The sequence below is a fragment of the Ahaetulla prasina genome, chromosome 4 (assembly GCF_028640845.1).
Source record: "Ahaetulla prasina isolate Xishuangbanna chromosome 4, ASM2864084v1, whole genome shotgun sequence".
NCBI classification, from domain to species: Eukaryota; Metazoa; Chordata; class Lepidosauria; order Squamata; family Colubridae; genus Ahaetulla; species Ahaetulla prasina.
Window position 1 is genome coordinate 69,573,337 of NC_080542.1, and position 19,530 is coordinate 69,592,866.

At 36.7% G+C, this 19,530-nt stretch overlaps 1 protein-coding gene across 2 annotated transcripts in view; it reads right to left on the reverse strand.

The window, feature by feature from the left end:
• Positions 1–19,530, reverse strand: part of POU6F2 (POU class 6 homeobox 2) — a 326,504-nt gene that overhangs the window by 224,851 nt on the left and 82,123 nt on the right. For both annotated transcript variants that reach the window (XM_058183262.1, XM_058183261.1), the window contains exons 2-3: positions 14,054–14,145; positions 7,565–7,793 (exon numbers count right to left, since the gene is read on the reverse strand). In XM_058183262.1, the coding sequence (XP_058039245.1) occupies positions 7,565–7,793; positions 14,054–14,145 (321 nt within the window). The remainder of the gene's footprint in view (positions 1–7,564; positions 7,794–14,053; positions 14,146–19,530) is intronic.

The window sequence follows — 19,530 nt, forward strand, 5'->3', positions numbered from 1 at the left end:
TGCTTCTTGTTCTACCCTCAGGTGCTTTGGAGAACAGCCTGACTCCCTCTTCTTTGTGGCAACCCCTGAGATATTGGAACACTGCTATCATGTCTCCCCTAGTCCTTCTTTTTATTAAACTAGACATACCGAGTTCCTGCAACCGTTCTTCATATGTTAGCCTCCAATCCCCTAATCATCTTTGTTGCTCTTCTCTGCACTCTTTCTAGAGTTTCAACATCTTTTTTACATTGTGGCGACCAAAACTGGATGCAATATTCCAAGTGTGGCCTTACCAAGGTATTATAAAGTGGCACTAACACTTCACGTGATCTTGATTCTATCCCTCTGTTTATGCAGCCCAGAACTGTGTTGGCTTTTTTAGCAGCTGCTGCACACTGCTGGCTCATATCTAAATGGTTATCCACTAGGACTCCAAGATCCCTCTCACAGGTACTACTATTGAGCAAGGTACCACATATACAGTACCTGTGCATTTTGTGTTTTTTGCCTTAATGTAGAACCTTACTTTTTTCACCGTTGAATTTCATTTTGTTAGATAGCGCCCAATGTTTAAGTCTGTCAAGATCTTTCTGTAACTTGAGCCTATCTTCTGGAGTGTTGGCTATTCCTGCCAGCTTGATGTCATCTGCAAATTTAATGAGTTCCCCATCTATCCCCTCATCCAAGTCATTGATGAAGATGTTGAAGAGTACTGGGCCTAAAACAGAGCCTTGGGGTACTCCACTGCATACTTCCCTCCATGTGGATGTAGTTCTGTTGAGGACTACACATTGAGTGCGGTTGGTCAGCCAGTTATGAATCCATCTAGTGGTGGTGCTGTCTAACCCACATTTTTCTACTTTATCTAGTAGTAGGTTATGGTCTACTTTATCAAATGCTTTACTGAAGTCCAAGTAAATTACTGAATTTACTTGGATATCAAATGCTTTACTGAATATCAAATGCTTTACTGAATATCAAATGCTTTACTGAAGTCCAAGTAAATCAATTTTTTTTTACTACCAGTTCTGTGGGCGTGACTTGGTGGGCATGGTGTGGCTTTGTGGGCATGGCATGGTGGGTGTGACAAGGGAAGGAAATTCAAAATCTCCATTTCCACCCCACTCCAGGGGAAGGATACTGCAAAATCTCCATTCCCACTCCACTCCAGGGGAAGGATACTGCAAAATCCCCATTTCTACCCCACTCTGGGACCAGCCAGAGGTGGTATTTGCCGGTTCTCCGAACTACTCAAAATTTATGTTATCGGTTCTCCAGAACCTGTCAGAACTTGCTGGATTTCACCTTGACTTAAGGATGTTTTTAGTATAATTACAATTTGGAGAAATCAGAAGCCACAGTTCCTTTTCTTTCTTTCTTTTTTCTTTTTTTAGTATATAGAGTAACTGTTGTGGCCGTTCTAAATTCAACTGAAAATATGGCAGTGTTTTTATCTTCCAGGATGAAAACCATGTTTCAGAAAATGTTCCCAGAAGAAATAATAGAAAAGCTATGGGAAGGGGGAAAATATCTTTTGGAATCAGATGGTGAGAAACAGGGGTTTACTACTGGGTCTGAGAGACTGTTGACCTTCTAAAATTAGAGTTGCCAAACTTTTTTGATTATTTCTATATTTCTATATGTATTTCTATTTCTATATTTCTATATGTATCTCAAATATATTTTGCCTTTCCATTCTAGTGAGTACTGGAGAAATTATTGTAGATAATCTGCCTTCCTCAATTATTATCCATTTGTAATTATTTATTTATTTATTTATTTTATTTGTCAAACATGTATAAGATAACAGATATAAGTATAAACATGATTATGAATATAGGTTAAGGATATGAATAAATGGGGACAGTAGGACAGGGATGTTGAGCATGCTGGTGTGCTTATGCATGCCCCCTTACAGACCTCTTAGGAATGGATTGAGGTCCGTGGTAGACAGTTTAAGATTAAAGTTTTGGAGGTTTGACAAAGTAACCAAAGAGTCAGATAGTGCGTTCCAGGCATTGACCACTCAGTTGCTGAAGTAGTATTTTCTGCAATTGAGTTTGGAGCAGTTTACATTTACATTTGTATCTATTGTGTGCTTGTATATTATTGTGATTGAAGCTGAAGTAGTCATAGACAGGTAGGACATTGTAGCAGATAATTTTGTTTACTACACTTAGTTCAGGCCAAAGGCAGCATAGTTCTAAATTATCTAAACCCAAAGTTTCAAGCCTGGTACCATAAAATATTCTGTTGTGAGCAAAGGAGTGGAGTACTCTTCTCATGAAATATCTCTGGACTCGCTCAGTTGTATTTATGTCCAATATACAGTGCAGGTTCCAGGCAAATGAGCTGTATTTGAGAATTGGTCTAGCAAAGGTTTTGTATGCCCTAGTTTGCAGTACAATATTTCCGGAGAAGAAGCTTCGCAAGATTAGATTAACAAATTTTAATGTCTTTTTGGCAATATTGTTGCAGTGAGCTCTGGCACTTAAATCATTTGAGATGAGTACTCCAAGGTCCTTGACAGACTGAATGTCATCTACGATGTCATATCCACCCACCTTGTATTTGATGTTCTGGGGTTTTTTCTGCCAATGTGTAAGACAGAGCATTTATTGATTGATATTTGGAGTTTCCATTTGTTTGATCATTCTGACACATAGTCAAGGTCTTTTTGTAGGGTAGCAGCATTGTTGGTGGTATTAAATAGTTTTACATCATCAGCGAAGAGAATGCATTGCTTATAATATGATCGCAAAGGTCATTTATGTTAAGTATGAAGAGTGTGGGTACTAAAACGCTGCCTTGAGGAAATTGCTGGTAATATGTGCAGGGTTTGATAGGCCGTTCCCTATTTTGACTACCTGTTGCCTGTTTGAAAGGAATGCAGCTATCCACTTATGCAGGGATCTGGAAACGCCACAAGATTTGAGTTTTAAAAGTAGTTTGCCGTGTACCACTGAATCAAAGGCTTTGCAGAAATCTATGTAAATTGTGTCTGTTGCTTTACCCTGGTCAAGTTGTGTAGTCCATACGTTTTTGCAATGTAAGAGTTAAAGATTACAGGCAAATTTTTCCTGAAACCAAACTGCTTGTTAGAGAGTAGGTTGTTTGTCTTTAAGTGGAGGGTAATTAAAAGGAAGATGACCCTTCCACCCAAACATAACATGAGCTTCATTTCATTATTAGGTATAGTAGATGAAAAGATTTTAAAAGACTGCTTCATTTTTATTTCCCCCATCAACCAAAGTAGGCATGCAGTGTTCATGCCTGCTGATTTGGAACATACGTCAGCAGTTTGAGAATATTTTGCCATGTTCCTGCTTTCTCATTCCCTTGATAAAAGAGATATTGCAACTTTCTAGAAAAAGGTATAAGATCATAATGTATATTGTAGAGTCAATGTAATTTGGAGAAAAATTCTTATTCTTACTATGAATACATTGGAAATGGTTTTCCATTATGGACATTTCCATCAGGAATTTATTCCATGGATTCCTAAATTACCATGGAATGGCTGAACAAATCTTGTTTACTTTATTGTTAATAATAGCAACATGGGCCTCCCCTGAAAGTAACATGGGCCTCCACTTCTCCAAATTGAGATTGCTCAGAAGCACCATTTGGTTCCAAATACTATTTTTTTTCAGCCAAAATGTTGTACGGAAGCTAGGCAAAGAATCCAATTTAGTAAAGTAGAATGAATTCATGATGAAAATATATATCATCTTATGTTTATTTATAATATAATACCTGCAGTAAATACAAGCTGGAATATGAAGGAATCAAGAGTTGTACTTTTAAAATGTCTATGTCCTCATTAAGATTTTATCATCCACCTACACTAAAAAGCCTCTTCCTTCCATTTTCTTCCATCATGACCCTTTTCCTCCATTCTTTTTTTAATCTGCAATTCCCTACTTTACATGCACTCTCAAATTTTAAACAAGCAAAATTTGTGCATTAGTATGTCCTTTTCATTTATGATTTATGAAAGACAGGTTCTTCTGTGCACAGTAATGGTATGAGAGGAAGACATTATTTTAAACATTAAAGTAAAAACCATTTGCAACTATGATAAGAAAGGTCTATTGACATTAAAGTTTAAAATCTGCCCAAGGAAGAGGCGAGCCACTGACCTAACAGGTGAGGGCATCATGCATGCAATTGGTAGATAGTTCAAAACATTAGTTGTCTTCCTTTCTCAATCTTTGGCAATTATTTAGTTTTGGTGCATCAAACAATCTATTAAATTATCAAAGCAGCTGCAGTTATTGATTTAAAAAGTATTTAGATTGCTAGTCAGAACATTCACTTAATAAAAGTCCCATTTAATTTATGAGAAAGTTTTGCCTGTTTTTAAGTCAGCAAAATATGCAAATACAAATAATACAAAACAGAGAGTTTCAAGGTGGATCTAATTCTTTCACACATGCTTCAATGTTTTTCCATTACATATTCTTCTAGATTGTGTTTTGGAATACATAGCTATAGAGCATGCATTAGGAAATAGAAAATACGAAGTTGAATAATAACTGAAAATGTATCAAAATGAATCTTATGTCCTGTATTATAGTATAGATTGGTAATTACAATTCCTGTTCTTATTTCCTCTGTAGTAAAAAGAATATGCCAAGAAAGAAGACTAAGGAGGAAAGTTCCTCTTAATGGCTTTTATGTCAAAAATAATACTATAATCAACATCTGTTTTTTCTTTATAACAGTCATTTTTTAAATACTGAATTTTCACATTTCAATGATGCATCATTTTATAAGGACTTGTTATAACAGTTTTATATTTCTGGTGTAATATCTATCATCTGTCTATTACATTTATAAGCAGCTCAACTCAGGATACACAATTAAAAGCAGAATACCTAAAAGATAGAAAAACAAGGAGGCAGTAAACTGGTATGTAAGTAAAAAAAATCCTCCAAGACTTAGATTTTTAACCCAGTCAGAATTGATTGGCCCAGTTAAAAGATGAAGGGATAGTATTCAACATATTCAAGAGAATACTATTTATAGTAAAAATGAAGAAAACAAGAGAAGGAAGAAAAAGCGAAAGGAAAAGAATGAACACAAGAAATTTATTTGGGAATGACATAAAACGTGTTTGTTGCAGTTTCTAACCAGTTTCTAACCAAGGCATTATTTTTTCAATGCAAGAAACCTTCATGGTAAAGAGAAAGGCAAAGTAACTTGAAGAAAAGAGGTAATTTAAAGTCCAAATCCATGCATTTCTCTGCAGGAGAAATGCTCTATGCAGATTATCCCCCACATTATGGTTACTAATTCTAACTGAAGAATTCTTATCACATTTGGTTTCATTACATTACTGTCACTATCCTCAATATCTAACCCAACGTTGTTTCCAGGAATAGCTTACAGATATTGATGGGGGCTCATAGACAGCAGAACATGGAGATGTTGCCTTCCCATTATCTCTTTCTTTTCATACCTAAGAAATATAATTTCTCTAACAAATGTTTCTCTTTTGGAAGTATCTTCTATGTTCTTAAATTCTACTTAAAATTCTGCTATACAATTATTTAAACCAGTAGACATTACATGGCAATTCATTATAATTATATAAATCAATTGCATATTATTCCTATTGTCTTTTATCAGCCCTCAATCAATTTCAGTGGAAGGCTAATGAAATCTTAAGTGTCACTTGATGGTCCTGACTGCAGCTATTACATCGTTTTTGAGTATAATGACAGAAAAGCGACTGGGGATTGCTTTTCTAACAAAAATATTTTGATCTAAACTCTGCCTGTACCTTACACAACAGTTATAATAAGCATTAACGTTTTATAAATTTTTAACAGACTCTTATTTTCAAATTCATCTGTCTGAAGACAGATCATGTCTTGCATTATTAGCATATGACAGAATCATTATGGATGTAGAAATAGATATAAATGCATATGCTACTATGCAAGCCATACATAATAACATTGGATCATCATATTCTTGCTGTATGTTACACTGCTTCATTAAGTGTAATATGCATTAGGAGAAGAAATTTGCATGTCTAAATTAACCAATCATAGTGCCTTGTTACCAATTATTGTATTATATTTATTAACTGTTCAGAAATCTGCACCACATTTTTCTTGCATCATCATCTGATTATAACTCAAAACCATAGAAATAGTGGTAGACTTTAGGAGAAACCCCTTCATACTTCCACCTCTTACAATACTAGACAAGACAGTATCAATAGTAGGGACCTTCAAATTTCTAGGTTCTACCATATCGCAAGATCTAAAATGGACAGTTAACATAAAAAATGTCATCAAAAAAGCACAACAAAGAATGTTCTTTCTGCGCCAACTCAGAAAGCTCAAACTGCTCAAGGAGCTGCTGGACATAAACTGTTTCAACTCCTACTCAAAACGATGCTATAGAGCACTGCACACCAGAACAACTAGAAACAAAAACAGTTTTTTCCCCAAACGCTATCACTCTGCTAAACAAATAATTCCTTCAACACTGTCAAACTATTTACTAAGTCTGCACTACTATTAATATTTTCATCATTCCCACAAACCATCTCCTTCCACTTATGACTGTATGATTGTAGCTTTATTGCTTGTATCCTTATGATTTATATTGATATTGATTGTTCCCTGATTGTTTATTTGTACCCTATGACTATCATTATGTACTGTACCTTATGATTCTACAATGATGCTATATTTGACCCTAACCCTAACTCTAACCCTAACCTCAACATACAGTTGAGAGGCCTATACTATTACAAGTATTACATGTATTTTCAAACACAGAAAAAATGAAACCACGGATAGAGGACAATACGAGAGAAGGAATCAGAAAACTGAAAATGCTGGCAACTCTCTTTGTAGTAACCTTGTTGTGGAATATTGTCTCTCCTTGCTGTAATTCCATAAACAAATCAAAGTGGTTTATTTCCAAATATACTTCAGATTTGAGATTAGGCCATAAACCTAGCTTGTTGACAGGACTAGAAAATTATAGCTTATAGGCAGATAGCAAAATGATGCTGGCTGTCTAGAAGGAGAAAGGAAATGTGGCAAGGGGATATCATCCACAGGAAATAGAGTTGCTGCCGTAATGGGCAAACAATCTGACAAAAGCCTATTCTTGGCTTAGTTTTTGCATGAATCCACACAATGAAATATTAAACTTTCCTAATAAAATAAAAAGCATTTGGAAGAAAGCCTGATCGTGGATATTTCTCCACAAGTAGACAAGGGAATCTATTGAGAACTTCCACAGGTTAGCACATTATGTAGCACATGCTTTCTTCAAATTAGATTTCATATTTCTATAATTCTGGCTATTTCATTCATTGCCAAAGATGATAAAGATTGAAGTTCATACATAAGTATATACACAAGAGCCAAATCAGGCATGAATTTTACCATCCAGGCTTTTAAAAGTATAAACTATATTAAAGAGATAACCATCAAGGAACAAGCATGTGAATCTACATCAAGGAATGTAACTTTTCAAAATATGGTTTTGCATTTACAGATGTTGTTACATGGTAATAAATCAATAGGATGAAGATCCAATAATTTTTTACCTTGTAGATTTTGCAGTGGCAATGTCATGATGCCTCCTGCTGCAGCGGCTGCTACAAGCCCTTGGATGTTGGTGAGGTTAGCAGTAGGTAAAGTCAGGACAAGACCTTGCTGACCACCCAATTGTCCAGCCATGTTGAAGGGAATCAGAATAGGTTGATTCAGTGCTGGAGGGGCTCCTGGCATCACTCCAGTTACAGCTGAGGCTAACTGCTGAGCTGTCAACAATGGCTGCAACAAAACATAATAATCACAATTATCATATAACAAAATAGACATACAGCAAGTAAGGTAAAGATTTCCCTTGCACATACGTGCTAGTCATTGCCGACTCTAGGGGGCAGTGCTCATCTTTGTTTCAAAGCCGAAGAGCCAGTGCTGTCCGAAGATGTCTCCGTGGTCATGTGGCCGGCATGACTCAACGCCAAAGGTGCACGGAACACTGTTACCTTCCCACCAAAGGTGGTCCCTATTTTTTCTACTTGCATTTTTACGTGCTTTCGAAACTGCTAGGTTGGCAGAAGCTGGGATAAGTAACGGGAGCTCACCCCATTACACGGCAGCACTAGGGATTCGAACCACTGAGCTGCCGACCTTTCGATCAACAAGCTCAACGTCCTAGCCCCTGAGCCACCGTGTCCCTATATAGCAAGTAGGAAGCAATTATTTCACTGGAGCAACAGATTCTTTCAATGCATCTAATCTTGTGACTAGTTTAAGATACCCTGTCCAAAGATGAAACATAACATTAAACTAATCAATATTTTTAAAAGTGTAATGGTTTCAGAAATTGTCCCCAATTAACCAGGATGGTTATCAAGACTGCTGAAATACAAATGGAAAGAGGCATCTTAAAGGGCTAAATTCTATTCATTATCTTAAAAAAATATTAAATATACTTCTTGATTAATTAATTATGCAACTTGGTGAAAATGTAACTGATAAAACATAATATAAAAGTTTAAAATGTATAAAAATATAAATTATTATTTAATTATGTTGCAACCTTAGTTGGAGCCATGGCGGCGCAGTAGTTAAAATGCAGTATTTCAGGTTAATTCTGCTTACTGTCAGGAATTCAATCCTGACTGCCTCAAGTTTGATTCAGCCTTCATCCTTCCAAGATCGGTAAAATGAGGACCCAGAATGTTGGAGGAAATATGCTGACTCTGTAAACCACTTAGAGAGAGCTATAAAGCACTGTGAAGCAGTATATAAGTCTAAGACCTATTGCAATTCAGCAATTTATTTATTTATTTAATTTATTTATTTGTCAGACACAACAATATATATAAGTATAAGCATGAAATAACCATACGAATTGGATAAAACCAAAGGGAACATTAGGACAGGAACGGTAGGCACGCTGGTGCTCTTATGCACGCCCTTACAGACCTCTTAGGAATGGGGTGAGGTCAACAGGAGATAGTCTTTGGTTAAAGCTTTGGGGATTTTGGGAAGAGACCACAGAGTCAGGTAGTGCATTCCAGGCATTAACAACTCTATTACTGAAGTCATGTTTTCTACAATCAAGATTGGAGTGGTTCACTTTAAGTTTAAATCTATTGTGTGCTCTTGTATTGTTGCGGTTGAAGCTGAAGTAGTCTTCGACAGGAAGGACATTGTAGCAGATGATTTTATGAGTTATACTCAGGTCATGCTGAAGGCCGCAGAGTTCTAAATTTTCTAAACCCAGGATTTCAAGTCTGGTGGCATAAGGTATTTTGTTGTGATCAGAGGAGTGGAAAACTCTTCTTGTAAAATATTTCTGGATATGCTCAATTGTATTAATGTCCAAAATGAGGTGTGGGGTCCAGACAGGTGAGCTGTAATCGAGAATTGGTTTAGCAAATGTTTTGTATGCTCTGGTTAGTAGTGTAATCTTTCTGGAGAAGAAGCTATGCAAGATTAGGTTTACAACCCTTAAAGCCTTTTTGGCGATGTAGTTGCAGTGGGCCTTGGCACTTAGATCATTTGATATGAAAATTCCAAGGTCTATGACGGAGTGAGGGTCATCTACAAGGTAATGTCCATCAAGCTTGTATTTAGTGTTCTGATTCTTTTTTCCAATGTGTAACGCAGAGCATTTGTTGGTTGAGGTTTGGAGTTGCCAAATTTTTGACCATTCCGACACAAAGTCAAGGTCTTTTTGAAGGGTAGCTGCATTGTTGGTAGTGTTAAATAGTTTAACATCATCAGTGAAGAGAACACAATTACTTATAATAAGGTCACAGAGGTCGTTAATATATAATATGAAGAGTGTTGCTACTAGAACGCTGCCTTGGGGGACACCGCTATTGACAGGGGCAGGATTTGAGAGGGCACTGCCTATTTTGACCACTTGTTGCCTGTTTGACAGGAACACAGTTATCCAATTATGGAGGGGTCCGGAGATGCCATAGGATTTTAGTTTTAGAAGAAGTTTGTCATGTACCACTGAGTCAAAAGCTTTACAGAAGTCTATGTAAATTGCATCTATTGCTTCACCCTGATCAAGATTTGTAGTCCATATGTTTTTGCAGTGAAGAAGTTGTAAATTACAGGATAATTTTTTTTTCTGAAACCAAATTGTTTATTAGAGAGTAGGTAGTTTGTTTCTAGGTGTAGAGTGATGGATTGGTTGATGATTGTAGGTGAAGCAGCATAAAGAAATTGGTCTGTAATTTTCAACTAGGCTGGGGTCTCCTTTTTTGAAGACAGGGATGACCGTGGCTAGTGACCATAGTTTGGGAAGGGAGCTGGTCCTGAAAAATGTTTATAGGATGTTTATAGGAGCACCCATTACCCCTCCAAGCAATCAGATTTATCCAGTGGTGGGATTCAGCTGGTTTGGGTGAACTGGTAGTTAAATTGCTGGCTGTGTCCACCCCTCCCTGCCCTGCCCCTTCCAGGAGTCCCTATGTGCCCCATTTTGGCTCCCAGGTATGTGCAGGGAGGCCTCCTAGGCCCAAAATGGGGCATGAGGGGTATGTGGCATACCTCCCACAGCCCGTTTTTGCTCCCAGTAGGCTTCAGGGAGGCCTCCTAAACTCAAAATGGGGCATAGGGAGGTACAACAGGGCCCCCCATGGCCATTTTTCCTCCCAAGAGGCTGCATGAAGTCCTAATGAGCCCAAAATGGGGCGCTGGGGGTGGCATGTCCTCTCCCACCCATGGCCCATTTTTGCTCTCAGGGGAGTGCAGGAGGCTGAGTGATACCTCTCACACCCCATGGCCCACCATGGCCATGGCCACCCAGCCATTAGGACAGAGAACCGGTTGTTAAATTATTTGAATCCCACCAATGGATTTATCCATACAACGTATATTTATACTGTAGTTATGTTGGGGCTAGCTGGATGCAAGGACAGTAATTGTACCAAAGGGTTTAAAGAGAAACTGTCTTTTTAGAGACAGAATTAAGTGCAAAAATTGGAAACTTTTGAACACATCCTTCACTTTCTTGAATGCTTTTCTAATTCACTACCTCTTCAAAAACCCCACGTAAAAGAAGAAAAAGATATTTATTTTTATTTATTTATTTAATTTATTTATTTTGTCACTCCTCTGTAGAACTGGATCAGCAGCTCCTTGAGCAGTTTGAGCTTTCTGAGTTGGCACAAAAAGAACATTCTTTGTTGTCCTTTTTGATGACGTCTATTTTAGATCTTGCGAAATGGTAGAACCTAGAAATTTGAAGGTCCCTACTGTTGATACTGTGTTGTCTAGTATCGTAAGAGGTGGAAGTATGGAGAAATTTCTCCTAAAGTCTACCACCATTTCTATGGTTTTGAATGTGTTCTGTTCCAGATTGTTCTGGTCGCACCACAAGGCTAATCATTCAACCTCCCATCTGTATGCGGATTCATCATTGTCTCATATGAGAATAATCATTGTTGTGTCATCTGCGAACTTCAGTAGTTTGACAAATGGATTATTGATTATTGTCTGAGATGGGAGTTGTGCAGATAGATGGCTGTAGTTTCCTTTCAAACCTGCAGTAAAACACATTCAGTTCATCTGCCAGTTGTTGATTTCCTTCAGCCTGGGAAGGAGATTTGCTGTAGCCGGTGATATTCTTAAGAGTTTTCCACATGTTTTCTGGTTCATTTGTTGAGAACTGATTATTTAGCTTTTCAGAGTAGGCTCTTTTTGCTGCTCTGATCTCCCTTGTTAATACATTTCTGGCCTGATTGTACAGCATTTTATCACCTTTTCTGTAGGCTTCCTCTTTGGAATGATGTAGCTGCTTAAGTTTAGCTGTGAACCAAGGTTTGTCATTACTGTATATTCACAAGTTCCTTGTCAGTACCCATAGGTCTTCACAGAAGCTGACATATGATGTTACAGTATCTGTGAATTCATCCAGGACTGCAGAAGTATCTTCAAAAATATTCCAATCAGTGCAGTCAAAGCAAGCCTGTAACTTTAATTTTGCCTCCTCAGTCCAGGTCTTCATTGCTTTAATTGTTGGTTTTGTGGTTTTAAGTCTTTCCTGTAAGCAGGTACAAGGTGAATCATGCAATGATCAGAATGTCCTACAGCTGCTCATGGTAAAGACCGATAAGCATCTTTTAGTGTTGTGTAGCAATGGTAATGTTATGTAACAGCGTTCCGTGCACCTTTGGTGTTGAGTAATGCTGGCCACATGACCATGGCGACGTCTTCGGACAGCACTGGCTCTTCGGCTTTAAAATGGAGATGAGCACCACCCCCTAGAGTTGGCAACGACTAGCACGTATGTGCGAGGGGAACCTTTACCTTTACTTTTAGCAATGGTCTAAAGTATTCTTGCCTCTAGTGGGACAATTGACATGCTGAAACTATTTTGGTAGCTTTTTCCTTAAGTTTGCCTTGTTTAGATCTCCCAAAATAATGGCCAGTGAATTGGGGTATTTGGCTTCAGCCTCCTTAATTTGGTCAGCTAGAGTTTGTAATGCCTTGTTTACACAGGCTTGTGGTGGGACATAAACAGCAATTAGAAAAAATGAGGAAAATTCACAAGGCAAATAGTATGGTTTGCAGTTGATAATTAATGTCTCTAAGTTTTCGTCACAGAATTTGTAAATTACAGTTAAATTCTGACACCATCTGTGGTTAATATATAAGCAAAAGCCTCCTCCCTTCTTTTTACCAGATGTTTCTGTAATTCTGTCCGATCGTTCAATCTGAAACCCTGGGATATGCAGGCTGCTATCTTCAATTGATTCATTTAACCAGGTTTCAGAGAAGTATAGGACTGCTGAATTGTGAAAATCAGAATTGTATCTGTTTAAGAGGAGTATTTCATCCATCTTATTAGCAAATGTACATTTGTTAGGAAAATTGAAGGCAGAGGAGTTTTATTTCTTCTATTCCTTAATTTGTTTAAAATACCTCTTTTTTTTCACTTCTTCTGTTTGGTTTTTTTGGTAATCCATGGCTCTGGGGAAATTGCTTCTTCTTGTGTTAGAATCTCCTCTGTGTTTGTAAAGACGTGTGTGTGTGTGTGTGTGTGTGTGTGTGTGAGAGAGAGAGAGAGAGAGAGAGAGAGATCCTAGAGAGCTGATCCTTAAAGAAGTGTTGCTTAATTTTTAGCAGATAGTCTTGTGAGTAAGAAATCTGTAGTGAGTAGCAGAGAGTAATTAGAAATTAAAAAAACCATTAGCATTTCACCGAGGCAGCCTTTGGCGGCACCATCTTAGTAGCTTAATAGGTTTCCATGATGACTGTGACTTGTTGATCTTCAGGGTGCATTCCCCCATTTCTGATCTGATGATTGGTATTTAGGGCAGCTTTTTGCAAGCAAAGAACCTTTTTGTATTTTTGTACAGGTAATCCTTAACTTACAATAGTTCATTTAGTGACCATTCAAAGTGCACTGAAACTGACAAAGTGACATTTAATGGCACTGAAAAAAATGACTTATGACCATTTTTCATTTTACGACCATTGCAGCATCCCCAGGGTCATGAGAGGACGGGCGAGGCAAAACTCCCCTCAATGTAAGTGACATTGAGTTGGCCATGCCCACCCAGTCACATGCCCACCCAGCCATGCCCATCCAGCCATGCTCATGACCATCCAGCCAGTCAGAGGGCAGAGAACCGGTTGTTAAAAAATTTGCAGCCCACCACTGATTGTAGATCAGCACTCTGCTGGCCTGGGCCGGGCCAAGATGTCACGGGCCAGTCCTTCGCTTTTTCCAGGGCAGCTCCACAGGCCACATCTAACCACATCACAGACCAGATCTGGCCTGCAGGCCTTGAGTTTGACACTAGCAAAATCTAAATTTTCCTTGAAAAGTATAGAAATTCATACCTTATTTTTGTAAAAGAATGAGAAACTTTCCCCCCTATACATACACAAGCACATATTCTTGTAGTAAAACAAACAAACAAAACCCCTAAATTGTTGTGTATTAAACTTCTACAAATATTTGGAACTGAAGCATGCAAACATTTTTATATGGTTCTTGTTGTTGGTAAGAAACCTGCTTTAAGAAAAACTTAGATTCAGTGAGAGAAACGTACCTGGGATCCAACAGGGAATGTTGAATGGGATTTACTGGATTGGTGATGATCAGAAATATTTGTATCGCACAGCGCTGTATTTCCTCTGGCTCCTGGAATTCAAATAAAAAATTCTATCTTAATTTCTAGCTTGAGGACCAGCATGTTACATTTTACTGTGATGTCACATAGCATCATACTAAAAATAATATGTCAAAGCAGTTTATCAATAACTCATGTGCTCAATTCACTTATCAGATGCATAAATTATCCAACATTCATTCTGTCAAAGCCCATCCTTTAGACTAATAGAGAAATCTGAAAATAGTGAAACTGCAGCTATCATCACTATTAATGTGACTTGTACAACCAATTATAGGAAAGCTTTCTTTATAAGAGGAAACTTTTCCAGAATCTTAAAAAGCAAGTAAAAGCTATGTTAATTTCACTGAAGAAAAGAGTCTCTGCCAAAGTCAAGTCATATCTATTTACCTTTCTAGTAATAAAACACATTAGATATACGATAGGAATCCTCCTGTAATCTATGGTTGCAATTTCCCATAGACACAAAGGGTATGATTGTATAAGAAGTGCTACCAAGTGTGTGGTATGTGATATTTTAGACTGTATCCTTTCAAACCAAAGGCGGAGCATCATAATTTTGCATGGTCCGCCATAAAACACAAAAAGTGGACATTACAGATATGAAAGCAAATTTGTAAACAACCACACCAATGACCATTTTTTTCTGTTGTACTATCTGATTGCATTTCAAATAAGATGCTCAGGATGAAGCAGTGCCATCCAAAATCCCATCACCTCAAACTGACTAAAGAAAGGAATACAGGTAGTCCTCAAATTATGATCATAATGGAGTCTGCCCATCACAGTTGTAACATTTGATGACTCATGATGGTTTTGCAGTAAATGCCAGTTTTCAGCCAAAATGTGATAAAAAGATGTGTGGACAATTCAGTTGCATGATAATATAAACAGTCATAAATGGGGTCCAGTTGCCAAGCTCCCAAAGTGTAGTTATGTGACTGTGACAGTTATTGGAACTTAAAATCTGAATTATAATTCCCTAGGGAAGTCAGTTGTATTTTGTAAGTTAATGAGTCTGCACAGGCCAAGTGGGGCACATGAATGTTAGAGTGGATTATAAATAATGCACGGGTCTTGTAGGGGTATATGAGAGGAGCTGCGCTGGTTGGAGATGGCCTGTGGGAAGAGTGGGCATGAATAGGGAAGGGCACCTGGGGATTAGTAAGAGATGCTGTACAGGTCAGAAATGGCATGGGGGAAGGTAGGTTAGGAAGCATGTGTGAGTATGCCCAAGAGGTGTTGCATGGGACATGGGTGCATGGGACATGGGTGCTGGCTTTTGAACACAGTCTGTAAATTAGCCCATTTCAGGTAATTTGGTTCAAAAATTGTCCCTATGATAACAACATTTCACCCACTTAAAGATCATAAAAATGAGTTTTGGTAGTGTATAAATTAAGTAAAAACTTTGCTGTTTCATTTCCTTCATTGAACAAAATTGTAAGGAATAGTAAACAAACTAAACAAACAGCAATTATTTGATAGCCTTACTATTGCATTTCTACTTCACTAGAATTAAGTGTTTTTATGTTCACTATCTTTATGGATATCTTTAAATCTAAACTGCAGGTCCACCTTTGTTTAACCTTTTATCATCAGTTAGGTGCTGCCATCTAGCTAGGCATACAGTTATATAGGTTGTTCTAAGCACAGAAAGAATGGACACAATGGCTCAGTGGATAAGATGCTGAGCTTGACGATTGAAAGGTCAGCAGTTCAGCGGTTTGAATCCCTAGTGCTGCATAACGGAATAAGCTCCCATTACTTGTCCCAGCTTCTGCCAACCTAGCAGTTCAAAAACGCATAAAAAATGCAAGTAGAAAAATAGGGACCATCTTTGGTGGGAAGGTAACAGCGTTCTGCGAGCCTTTGGCATTTAGTCATGCCAACCACATGACCATGGAGATGTCTTCGGAAAGCGCTGGTTCTTCGGCTTTGAAATGGAGATGAGCACTGCCCCCTAGAATCGGGAATGACTAGCATATATGTGTGAGGGGAACCTTTACCTTTAAGCACAGAAAGATGGTGACTATGAAAACACTGGATGGCAGCTTCCCATAGTATCCCACAGAATATCTGTCAACCCTGGCCAGGCCACTAACTATCAAAATAGAATGCAGTGTTTCTTTTTACTGATTTTCAATGGTGTGTATAGCATGAAAATAAGATACAGAAATTTAGACTAAGAAGAAAGAAGGCTGAGAAAATCAAAATGGAAAGAGTTATCCATCCCTAGTGGCTGATTATAAAACAGCATTACCGTCTCCCTCTGAGAAAGATTTTGTTATATTATACTATATTAATTTATTTGATTCTTTTTGTTAGTTTTTATTGTTTTAAATATGGTTTTATATTCTGTAAGCCACCTTGAGTCACCATGGGCGAATGACGGCAATGTAAATTCAATAAATAAATAAATAAATAAATAAAAATAAATAAATAAATAAATTAACATAGTGAATGTCTACACACAAATCTGCTTTCACTTCTGTACATTTATTAGGTAGATTAAAGTGCCTGAGTTATTCTTTCAAGCAGGATATTGGTAATAAATAAAGCTGCAGCAGGATTATATCCATTTCCTGCTTCTGTGTAAGAATGAAAGTCAATTTCCAATAAACAAAAGGCATATGGATGGCTGAAGAATGACATAACAGTGATATTTTTAAGGATTTTTCCCAGATGGTTTAATTGAGAATTTTAAAAAGTGAATGTCTAACCCATCTTCATAAAAGTCTTTTCTCCTTAAAGTGTCCCCTTTGAATAACAAGCATATTTTTATTGCCACACCATAACCACCAAGAAAAAAAGTGATTCTGATTCTGCCATACTTATAAATTTTAAAGAAGATATTATCTGTTCATTTAAAACAAATTCTTCTATATATTCTCCAAGGGGACAGACTTATAAATAATGGAAATGTGAATAAAAAACTTCACCGTATTAAGGTACAAATAAAATAGATTACTACTGTACATATTATTCAATTGACTTTTATCTCTATAGTGATATGTCAATCTTAACAATATTTTACAAAGAGATTAAGCAGTACATGGGAAGAATCATTGAGCAGAAACTACTGCATCTGACTAATTTATAATTAAAAGAAAAAAAGAAAATAAGAGATGTACTAGGGATAGATGTATTAGAACTACCATTAGAGTCCCTGAAATTTCTACCCTGACTTGATACAAATTCACTGTTTTTCTTATAAAATTAATTATTAAAAAATGTACTTTCCATATAATAAGCTAAGCCTTAATGAAAGTCTTGCTTCATCCCCTGGGTCCACACCAAAAGAAGTGGATTATCTCATCCCGAAAAGAAATGTCACCTGAAACTCTCACATTTTTGCCACACTAGAGGAAAAGACAGCAGCAAGTCTCATCAACTGAGCCAAGTACAGCAAAAACAAAATTATTTGTAAGTTTATGTATTCATTTATTCAATAAAATTCTATGTCAGTTGCTTTCAAATCAATTTTGAAATGTGGTTTCTAACAAAATATTGTAATAATAATAATAATTAAAATACGAGAAAATTGGAGGAAGGAGAGACAAAACAAAACAATTACTCCATCATTCATACAAAGAAAGCCAGGGTGAAGAGAGTAGTCTACAAATGATACCTGAGAGGTATTGTAATAGGGATCATATTTGCAGCACATGCAAATAAAATATGTGTCTTGGTACGCACAGAAGGATCTTCTCTGATAATATTAGCAAATATCTAAATAAAGATACTGTGCTAGAAATCTGTGGTGGAATCTGTAGCTAGAGTTGGGGGAGGAGTGAAAAGATTGACAAATTGGAGTCTGCAGGAAAGGAAGCGACAGAATTTTTATTTTATTTTATTTTGTCACAACAGTATATATAAGCATAAGCATGAAACAACTATACAACATATAAGCATATATATAATGAAAGGAAACAATAGGACAGGAACGGTAGGCACTTTTGTGCTCTTATGCAAGCCCCTTATAATCCTTTTAGGAATGGGGTGAGGTCAGTGGTAGACAGTTTTTGGTTAAAGCTTTTGGGAGTTTGAGAAGAGACCACAGAGTCAGGTAGTGTGTTCCAAGCGTTAACAACTCTGTTACAAAAGTCATATTTTCTGCAATCAAGATTGAAGCGGTTAACATTAAGTTTAAATCTGTTGTTTGCTCTTTCCCCAGAACATTCATGAAATTCTTTTGCATTTAGCATTCTTTCTGTCACATATTGCTTACTAATATTTGAAGCATTTGATCAACTAATTTTCCAAAAATAAAACCAGGTTATGTCTGACACAGCTTTCAGACAAGGAATTAGATATTAATACATATTTTATCTATGTTATGATAATTAAAGGAACTTATCCAATTTACTTAACTATCAGAATAAATGCTCATGTAACTCAGTGCCTAAGAAACTAAGTTACAAGATATTTTATGGATAAATTTACCTCTTTTTTTTAAAAAAAGTTTTTTATTTTATAGACAAACATACATTTAAAGCATCAGCAATTCCTTCTGTGTGACGTCTCAGTGTTTTCTTCCTGGCTCCATCATTTTGTTGTTTCTTCTTTCTTCACTTCAGTTTAAACTATTACCATTTTTCCACAAATACATTATTTCCATTTTCTTACAAAATTATCCATTGTTTATTTGTACCTTTCTTCTAACCAATGGTAAAATTTATCCCATATCTTAAAATATTCTGAATCTTCTCTTTCAAAGTTAATCTGTTCATTTCTGCACAATCTAAAATTTTTCTAATAATTTCTCCTTCCAGGAGTATTTTCTCTGCTTTCCAATTTTGCGCAAAAACTATTCTTGCTGCTGTAATACATATTACATATATAATCAAATAAATATTTTCTTTACTAATTTTCTCTGGTAGGATCCCCAAAAAAACAATTCCGGTTTTAAATCAATATGTTGTTGGGTCATTTCTTCTAACCATCTCTTTATTTTCTCCCAATAGTTTTTGGCTTCTGGACATATTCACCACATATGATAATAAGATCCTGGTAACTGATGACATTTCCTACATTTAGCTGATTGGATAAATTTTCCTCTGATAAGAACTTCTTTGAATACTTTTCATGCAATCTGCATATGAAAATGCATAGGAATGGGGAACAGAACTTTTGTGGTTTAATACTACTGTATCTAGCCACATCATTATATGAAACCAGATGCTATTCCTGGGGGATTTTAAAGAAGCTGTAAGAAGAATTGTAGTGGAGTGGAGCTGGTATTGTCGCTCACTGTTCCTGTTACAAACTTCATTGGCTGACAATATGTACAATCTCCTTTTCTGATGATTTCATACCGAGGTTATGTATGAAAAATCATACATAAATCAAAAATTATGTATGAAAAAGTTTTTTCTCAGTGATAATTTCAAAAA